The 10,244-nt window shown below is 40.5% G+C and overlaps 2 protein-coding genes across 2 annotated transcripts; both read right to left on the reverse strand.

The window, feature by feature from the left end:
- Window positions 1-2,189: 2,189 nt before the first annotated feature.
- LOC143482064 (odorant receptor 131-2-like) lies at window positions 2,190-3,158 on the reverse strand. The gene has a single exon (XM_076980321.1). The coding sequence runs from the start codon at window positions 3,156-3,158 to the stop codon at window positions 2,190-2,192; it is 969 nt and encodes a 322-aa protein (XP_076836436.1).
- Window positions 3,159-8,340: 5,182 nt separating this feature from the next.
- On the reverse strand, window positions 8,341-9,309 carry LOC143481514 (odorant receptor 131-2-like). The gene has a single exon (XM_076979553.1). It carries the CDS (start codon window positions 9,307-9,309, stop codon window positions 8,341-8,343), a length of 969 nt encoding a protein of 322 aa, XP_076835668.1.
- Window positions 9,310-10,244: the final 935 nt, after the last annotated feature.

The following is a 10,244-nucleotide window of genomic DNA, read 5'->3' on the forward strand; positions in this document are numbered from 1 at the left end:
TAGACTTCATCCAGCAACGTAATGCCAGAAGACTCATGGAGACCATCCTCTTTATCCGGCCTGCTTCATCTCACTGGGGATTACAATATTACCATTAACACGCCAGTGTCTCTGTTGCAATCTCTTCTTAGCACTTCATTCTTAAAGAATCTTAAATATTTTTTGTATGACTTTAGGTATGATTGATATTGTTGCTACAATCATACGTTCTTTAGCAGGACGTGTAGATCTGATGTCACCCATGAACTTGCCTCTTGATCTCAAACTAGCAGGTATTTTATTTATTTCCCACCCCCATCTCAGTATTTTTGTTCTTTTGCAGTGTGAGGAGTGACAATGTTTTAATTAGTGCAATTCTGGTTGTAATAATTGATGGGATTGATACCTGGTGTGGACTGTTAGGAGGGGAGGAGTCTGGACATTGTCCCTATAAATGGGGACAGAAGATAAATGGAGGGCACGTGCTTTTTAAAGGACATGGAAGCAGTTTTGTCCGTGGTTTTTAACTGAAAAACTGCGACAAGAGTCATTACTAGGACACGTCGGTTTGACTGTGAAACGGCAGACAGCGGGCATCAGTATACGCCATAGTGACATCGCCTGAGCGAGGAGTCCGTTGGTTATGCAGCTGGCTGAGACTGCCGGAGTGAGTTCTACCTGCGCTGTGTACCGCTTCACTGGGAGTAGGCGTTGCTTGCTCCCGGGCAAAGTGTGAGTATAGTTGCTGTGAGTTGAAAAGCCGTGATTAGAGATTTACTGCTTCCACAGCTCTTGTGGGCTGTGGCTTTGCGATCGAGTACTGCTCCCGTTCTCCTGTTCTTTGAGCGCAACGTGACCGAAACAGTGACGCGAGACCAACTGGATTGGTGGTGGAGTCCTCGTCGCCTCCTCCCCTGGATTTTTATTATTTTATTATTTTTAATCATTTATTGTGTTGTGTGGACCGTCCCCTCCGGTGGTTGCCGGTAGACTCCGTGTGTGATTTGTGGTGATTATATTTTAGTGGCAACGTGTTTGTGTACTCTTTGGTTGTTTTAGTTTGCTGTGTGGGTTTTACTTTGGTGGGTTTTACTTTTGGTAGGTTGTCTGGCGGCATCTATTGTGAGGGCAGTTCCAGTGTGTTTCCTTTTATATTGTAATAAATATTTGAAATATATCCATTAGTGGTTTGATTGCTCACCACCTGATCTGAGACCTGTGGGTGAAACGCAAACATTTTATTAAGAATTCCTAGGGCTCTCTTCCTCCTAGGTGGCGTAGTCGGGGTTTACGTAGTCCGTCCAGCATGGACAGGTTACAGCAGCTCCTCTAATGCCTTGCTTGTTGGTTGTTGAAGTTAGGTTGATTGCATTACGTTGTGATCTATGTGTTGCTTGTTGATTTTCAGGAAAATGAAATAAAAATGTTTGATCCACTGTTTGCTTATTATTCCTGTTGTGCATTTCAGGGAGAAAATAGAATAAAGTATTTCTTAGAATTGTTTTGCACAATTGTCCTCTGAAGCAGTTGTTTGTTGGTGTACAGGGGTTAGGTGGTTTTGGAATGAAACCGATGTTGCCTAATGTAAATGTAGTCAAATTGGGAATGGGGATCTTGAATATAGTCACTGAGCTCTCAATACTGTTGAAATCTTGTCTACTGCATGGCTTCTTGGACATGCATGGACACACTCCTTCAGGACATGTTTTAAAATAAAATAATTTCAGTATTCCAGTACTACTGTCTAAAAGGTTGGTCTTCGGTACTATGTTATGACAGTAGTTGCAGGAAAATAGCTTAAGTTCTTTCACTGCAGCTGTTAATATAGGATGAACAAATCCTTTATGAGTATCTATTTATTGTGTCCCAGGTTGCTTCACAAACAACACATTTACATTTATGGCATTTGGCAGATGCCCTTATCCAGAGCGACTTACATTTTTATCTCATTTTTATACAAGTGAGCAATTGAGGTTTAAGGGCCTTGCTCAGGGGCACCTCAGCCATGGTCTCAGGTCTGGGAATCGAACCCACGACCCTCCAGTCTCAAGACCAGTTCCCTAACCACCAGGCCATGACTGCCCTAGATGACTGCCCCAACACAGATGGTAGTGTGCGAAAATATTTGAAAGAAAGGCTAAGTCTTTGTTATTTAGCATGTTATCCACTACAAGTTGACAAAACACGACGCCATATGAAATCAAATATTTTCATTGCGCATATACATTGGTCTGGAACTTTTTTGAGTGGCAACAGAATCTGTATATGAACAAGGGTCGTACCGCATTGTCTCTGAGCCCGTAGATTAGTGGGCTGAGACAGCGAGGCAGGATCAGGACGAACAGGTAGTTCAGATAGCGCAGGTCCAGGAAGAGAGTGTCGCTGCCGGCCATGGCAGCCGCACGCTCTATTATGCTGTAGAGAAATGTGATGAGACACAGGCCCAGCTGTATGAGATGCAGCAGCACAGTCCGATGGGCTTTCCTAGCAGAGTCTTTCTTGTTTGTAGACACAGACCTAGCCGTGATCATGATGCTGATGTAAGTGAAAACGATGATCAGTGTCACAGAGACGAAAAAAAATGCGTTAAAGCCTTGTAACACGTCTGCTTGCCATGGCTTTATGAAAAGTCTCTCTCGTGTGCAGAAAATGTGCAAGGTTAAAAAGTTAGGGTCCAGTATAGCCGCAATAAGGAAGTCAACAATGAAGTTGCAGGAGGCGGTGAACCAAACAAACGCGATAGCAAGAAAAGTCCTCTTCTGAGTTACAAATTCAGTGTGTCTGAGAGGAAAACATATGGCCATGTAGCGCTCCATCGACATGACAGCTAGATTTAACGGCGTGTTACGGAACGTTGTACCGGAAACAAAAACGATAAAAGCACAGGCAACTGTGGCTAACCTGTACATACACAAGCTGAAGATATACAGCATAGAAGTGAAAACAAGCTGAATTGAGTCATTGAGAAGCATGTGAGCAAAGAGGATGTAGCGTGGAGTCTCTTTTAGAAAGGGTTTACTCCATAAGGCACAGAGCATGACACCATTCAGATACACAAACAACAGGGACGTTAATATTGCAAAAATGAGCTTTGTTACTGGTCCCTCATTCAGTGCAACAAGAAATATTTGTTGATGGATAAACAAAACCTCAGCAGTGGTCTCATTAATTATTGCCATAAGTTCTATAAATATGTAAAGCATATAAACTATAACAATATAATAATATATAGAGATATAACTGCCACTGCAAATTACCAGCACTTAGGGCCTATTGAACAGACATAAAATAAAATGCATATTGAATAGACAAATAATCCGTATGCATGGATCTGTAATGTTCAGCACAAGATGTCCTTTTCTCTCTTTTTTTGAGACCAGCCACAAACAACGACATTCTTATTTTTATATGGCATTTTAAATGGCATTACATGACGTTGGACTCCAGAGTCAGACACAGTGACATGGCTCTGGGTGGCAACCGGATGCACACCTGTTCACATACCTGTGGGAGGTAATGATGCAACTACTACAGGTTATGATGCAATATGCAGGAATGTTCATTATTACAAATGAATAAACACAATTATGACATTTAATCAAACATCAGAAACCTCAGAAAACTGGAATACAAAATCCAAAACATACTACATTTACGGCATTTAGCAGACGCTCTTATCCAGAACGACTTACAAAGTGCTTTGCTACTAAAGTTATACTCTCCAACCACTTTATCTGAAATATGCTCCTATGCACATCCACAGAAACTTCATATAGACTCGTTTTCTGTTGTTGGTCCATCTTAGAGATCATCAGGTGGTTCATTTGGGTTTACCATCCAAGTTTTTCAATATATGTATGACTTGTATCCCGGATAGAATGATTTAAATTTTAAATTAAATTGGTCCTATTATACCTTCTTAACAAAAATGAACACAGTTCCTTAGGGTCTTTATTAAATGTGTATGACATGCTTTGGTCAAAATACTACAAGGATCAAGCACCTTTCTCATTCTGTCAAAATAGTCAGTATGAGCACCTGTTCTTTTAAATGATGTGTCACTGCTCACATTTTTCCATAGCACAACAAACTAATCACAGTAAGCCCTGAGTGGAACACCACTGTACCTCTATAACATTTATTCTCCTTTTGATACGTTCATCTTCCAGACATTAAAATAACAAATTAATAACAATAATGTTATTGTGGTTCTTGTGTCCCTCGATCTGAAACAAGAAAATAAAAAAAAAGTAAAAGATGACAGTGCTTTCCAAAGAAACCTTCACTGCCTCCGTTGATCCATATTCCAATGTAGACTCCACCTTCAAGCATATATGCATGGACATCATGGGCCCAATGCAGAAGTCCAACTGAGGCCACAAGTTCATTGTAGTTCTGGTGGACTTTCAACAAGGTAAACAATGACAGTGGCAACATAGAGTCTCCTGCTAGAATGACTAGTTCAATATGGCGAAGACCTCTCTGAATATCAACATCAAACACTGGCCAATAAGCATTGACCAGTATTCAGATATCACCATGATATTAGGTCCTCTGTATGGGGTAATCATTTGGCAGGGGTCATACTGTGTCCCAGAAGCCCACTGCTGTGTTGATGAGAAGGAAGTGGGAAAACATTCTCAAGTTGAGCTTTATTGAACTGTCAAGCGTCTCATGGTCCAGCTCAATTGTCTTAGTACCTAAACCAAATGGTTCATGAAGATTTTGTAATGACTTTTGTAAACTGAATGAATTTTCTGACTGGTACCTCTTGGCCTGAGTAGACAAGCTAATCAGTTTGCAGGGAGAAGCATGATTGCTTTAAACTCTGGACCTCACTATAGGTTACTGGCAGTTGACGGCATTCTTTTATCCCCTGGCATCATTGCCCATCACCTGGTGTAACAGTTCCAACAGTGACACCTAGCCACGTGTTTGTTGTTTTGTTTTGTTTTTGTTCTGCCCCTTGTTTCAGTTTTCCTCACCTTAATTGTTCCTTCATGGGCATAGGGCCCCTTTGATCAGGGGCATTGCCATTTCTTATCTATGTTGCACCTAGCTGGGCTACTTTGCACACATTTGTCAGGTTCTATAGGTTTGATTTCATTGCATGTGTTTCCAGTGTGAACATGCAGTAAATTTTAATAGAGCATATTCATTTTTCTCTACATGAAGGTTTAAACATTTCAAGACCATACCATGAAAATTTCACTGGAAATTGTAACATCATCATTAATGTGCCAATGTCTCTGGTGTAAATTCTTCTTAGCAGTTCATTGATTCATAATGGCTATTGTTCAGAATCAGAATCAGGTGTATTTGGCCAAGTATGTTGCACACACAAGGAATTTGGTTGCGGTTGATGGTGTCTCTAGTATTATCCAGTGATGTTACGCAGTGATGAGACAGAGAGGGATCCAAGTGCAAAAGCACAATGCTCTTTATTAAACAGAACACGTACAAGGCAATCGGCACACAGGCAGTCGGTGTACACATACGCACAAGCGTGCAGTTCTTTCGATAGTCAGGCCGGTCCGAGGTCAAAACAGAGAAGCAGAATCTGAGAAGTACCAAGGAGCTACGCAGGAGATTATGTCTGGGGAGTAAACAAAGGTCAGTACATGGGGAATCAGACAGGTAAGTGTAACGCTCGGTATGCAACATGAGTCAGCAATATTTCGTAACCAGGAAGTGCACTGGGGGGGTGTATGCAGAGGTGGAAAGAGTACTGAAAAATTGTAATTGAGTAAAAGTATCATTACTTTGCCTAAAATCTACTCAGAGTAAAAGTAAAATTACCCATCTCAAAATTTACTCGAGTAAAAGTACAAAATGACTTCATTTAAAATGTAATTTGAGTAAAAGTTACTTAGTTACTTTCAGTTATTTAATGCATGGATGAATCATGAACCAAATTCAGCACAAGTTGTTTTAATCAATTTCAAAGTGTATTTAAGTGCACATCCACACTTGCAAAAACATCAGCTGGGCTCAGGAACATACTTCCTCACAGCACGAGGACAGTCACAACCTGTACCATAAAGTGCAAACAATTTTCAGTCATATTGTCCAACGGACAACACTATGATAAGAATAAAGAAATTTAAATAACAAATTATTCAAAAAACAAAATGCACACAAAATTAAGTGCCCACAAGATGCCACAAATCAAACTAAAATGCAACAGGATTCCACTACTCACAATAAAATGCCCACAGGATCCCACATCAAAAATTAAAAAATGCTCATAAGATCCCACAATTTAAAAATAAGTGCTCACAGGATCCAACTATTCAAAATACAGTGCCCACCGGATCCCACTATTCACAATAAAATGCCCACAGGTTGCCACAACTCAAAATAAAATATAAAATGACCACAGGATCCCACATCTCAAAATAAAACAAAATGTGTACAGGATTCCACTATTTAAAATGCTCACAGGATCCAACTATTCAAAATACAGTGCTCACAGGATTCCACTTTTCACAATAAAATGTCCACAGGATCCCACAGAACCTGATAGATAGAAGATTTAAAGATAGAATAATCTCATCCTTTTGGAAAAAAAAGTGCGCAACATTATGACCTGATTATGAGACAATGGAAAGGGCACACGCAAGGCAAGGCCATGCAATTGGCCTTCAGTTCTGGGACTCAGAAGTTAAAATTTCTGCCCGCATTTAATTTTTCACCATCAATATTTTTTTACTCAGTAATGTGAGGGCATTCAAATGTAGTAAAGTAAAACTACTTGGGTCAAAATGTACTCAAGTAAAAGTAAAAATTACATATTTCAATAACTACTCAGAAAATTACAAATTACTCATAAAAAGTACTCAATTACAGTAATGTGAGTAAATGTAATTAGTTACTTTCCACCCCTGGGTGTATGTGAATAGCTCAGAGGGGGTGTGGTTACAAGCGACAGGTGAGGATGGTTAGTGGGAAGATCAGGTGCCATTCCGGACAAGTGACCTATGGTTTAGTTTAATGTTGTACAATAAATACACGAAATACACAATATACAAATATACAATGCAATATTGATCTGGGAAGGGGAGGTAATAATAATAATAAGATAATAAGTGCTTCCTGAGGAAACATTGCAACAACAAAGTTTGTACATATTGGCTGTTAACAAATAAATACATTTATTTGATATTGTGACGCCGGAGGCGTCGGGACAGAGGCAGCCGGAGACAGGGGTTGAACAGAAGGATGTTTATTGTCCATGGCAACCAAACAGTAAAGCTCTTAACGCACACGCTGCAAGAGATGCAAGGCAAAGCTCACTTCAAGTGATGCAAAGCAAAGCTCGTAGCGCGCACGCAGGTAGGGAACGCAGTGACTGACACGCAGAGACCAGAGACACTCATGTAGCGGCAATGTGCAGCACTGGACCAGACGACCTGCGGGCTTAAGAAGAGCAAAGTAAACAAGAAACAGGTGCTCAGTATGATGGTGATTGCGACTGTGGGAGTGGTTGCGTGCGCGGGGGTGTGTGCTGGGATCGGCTGCTGGCCGGGATGCGCGCCCTCTGGTGGAGACCATGGAGACTCTGGTGGAGTATTGTTAACCTTGTAAATCCTGTAAAGCTGCTTTGCGACAACTTGAGTTGTTAAAAGCGCTATAAAAATAAACTTTGATTGATTGATTGATTGAGACCCGGCCCCCTCACCGTGACAGATATGATCATATTTTTTTTTACAGGACGAATAGTTCTACTGTTTTTTTGTGTCTCCTGAAATTCCGTACATATTGCTGAAATAGCGTTACCCTGCCATGTTGTGTCCTTTTTAATTTTCCATCTTGAAAATAAATGGAAAATAATTGTCCATGGAAAATAAAAAAGGACGTTTGAACCACTGCTGCATTACTGTTCATCATTTGTGTTCATGGACAACTAGACAAGCCCTCTTTCATCAGCTTTACATCAGTTGCAGGTTTTTCACATAAGTGTGAACAACAACTGTTACGTAGACATAGTAGTCTGGTAGATCTCTTGATTGTTTGCAGTTGTTTTCAATGTAAAATGTGACTGATCATTCATGGTAATATATATGTCTGCTGACTTGCTAATAGCAGCTTATAACTTATTTGACAAAGCCTAACAATTTAATTTGCACTGAAACAAGCACAACAAATTAGATTCCTAATAACTAGAGTAATCTTCATCACTAAAAAAAAAAAATAATATTTTGCATAATACAAAATGGCAAGTTTGAATAGTCAAAATTTTCTTGAGTGGTAGCAAAAATAGTATGTCAACCGAAAAGGGCCTTCTGGGTCTTCTGAAATGAAGGCAATATACATAAAATATCCATATAGCTTTACTGAACAACAAACAGCAGTAGTAATTCAGGGTACGTTGATTTTTGGTTTGAATTTTCTAGCACCATAGCAGAAGTAGTACGTGAACAAGGGCCGCACACCATCATCTCTCAGCCCGTAGATCAGTGGGCTGAGGAAACGAGGCAGAACCAGCACGAACAGGAAGTTCAGATAGCGCAGGTGTGTATAGAGAAAAACATCACTTACAGTCATTACATAAAGAGCTCGCTCGATGGTTCCATGCAAAAAAGAGGTTAGACACAAGCCCAACTGAATGAAATGCAGCAACACAGTCCTGTGGGATTTCTTAGCAGAGTCTTTGTTGGAAGAAACAGACCTGGCTGTGATCAAAATGCTGATGTAAGTAAACATGATGATCACTGTGACTGACACAAAATAAAACACATTGAATCCATTGTATACATCAAGTTGCCATGGCTGCATGAATATCTGCTCTCGAATGCAATTTATCTGTATAGTGAAAAAGTTAGGGTCCATCACTGCTGCAAAGAGGACATCAACCAAAATGTTAATGCTGCCAATGCACCAGATAAAACCAATGGCAAGGTAAGTCCTTTTCTGAGTGGCTATTTCAATGTGTCTCAGAGGGAAGCAAATTGCTACGTACCGCTCTAGTGACATCAAAGCCAGGTTTAACGGTGCATTACGAAATGTTGTAGTGGTTAGAAAGATGATGAAGGAACAAGCAGCCTTTGCCAGTTTAAGGATGGTCTGGGCCATGAGAAACAAGAAACTGGTGAGCAGTAGGTGGACAGAGTCATTTAAAAGCATGTGGGCAAAGAGAATATAGCGTGGAGTCTCTTTAAAAATACGCTTATACATCAGAGTATAGAACATGATGCAGTTTACATATGTACAAAACATGATCAGTAATGTTGCAACCATAGATTTAGACACACCTGCCTCATTTGAATTCAATTTGGCCATTTGATCATATATCAAATCATTCACAGAGCTTTTGTTAGTACCTGCCATTGACTGATTACAGCAACAAAACAAAACAACCTAGTACTATTTCTACAGGAATCTGGTGAGGCCAAACTGCAAGCAGAATCAAGGTAATAAACAGAAATGTACTAAAAACATGCAGAAATTTGCTAAGAGTGTGAAAAACTCTTAAAAAGTAAAGATGATTTTTTGTATATCCAAGATAATGCAGTCATGTGTTGCTTCGTCCATTATGAGTTACAAAAGTTAAAGGTACTGGAGTTGTGAGCATTTCAGGTGTGTGTTCAACATTTTATATTAGGCAGTGACATCACTGTCTCACTTTCTCCTTGGTAAAAAAAAAAAAACTTCAAGTGATCAGAGCACAGGCAGGGGATATTAAGTCAGTGGAGTCTGAATTCTCAAACCTAGCAAGCCTGCTATGAACAAACCTCAGCGTGCTAACAAGCCACACAATGCCCAAGATAGCAAAAGAAAATCTTCACAGTCACAGTGTCATAAATGTGGCAGTTCTCAATCACACCCAAAACGTGATTGTCCTGCAAATGATGTAAAATGTCATGCATGTGGCAGAAAGGGGCATTACAGCCGTGTGTGCAGGGCACCAAAATCGGTGCATGAAATAGAAGGGGAAGAGGAGGACGCTATCTTCCTCGGCTGGTGATCCTTGGATGGTTAACATCAACATCCAGGATAGCAGCGTGACATTTAAAATTGACACTGGTGCTGATGTCACAGCCTTGCCACAGGCAGTGTTTCAAAAACTACATAAGGGAAGTCCGCCTATGCTCCACAAAGCTACAAAGCCACTATTGGGACCAGGGAGGAGTCCACTGGATTTTGTGGACGTCGCCAGGCTGTTGCTGAGGAGAGGTGAGAAAGAGGTGATGGAGGACATGTACATTGTTCGTCATCTGCACACTGCCTTGCTGGGAAGATCAGTGAGCTGTAGGCTGGGGCTT

The sequence above is a fragment of the Brachyhypopomus gauderio genome, chromosome 18 (genome assembly GCF_052324685.1).
Source record: "Brachyhypopomus gauderio isolate BG-103 chromosome 18, BGAUD_0.2, whole genome shotgun sequence".
NCBI lineage: Eukaryota > Metazoa > Chordata > Actinopteri > Gymnotiformes > Hypopomidae > Brachyhypopomus > Brachyhypopomus gauderio.

What these genes read in the sequence shown, in the direction of transcription:
- LOC143482064 (XM_076980321.1), bottom strand. Translation starts at nt 3,158, where the DNA reads ATGGCAATAATTAATGAGACCACTGCTGAGGTTTTGTTTATCCATCAA.
- LOC143481514 (XM_076979553.1), bottom strand. Translation starts at nt 9,309, where the DNA reads ATGGCAGGTACTAACAAAAGCTCTGTGAATGATTTGATATATGATCAA.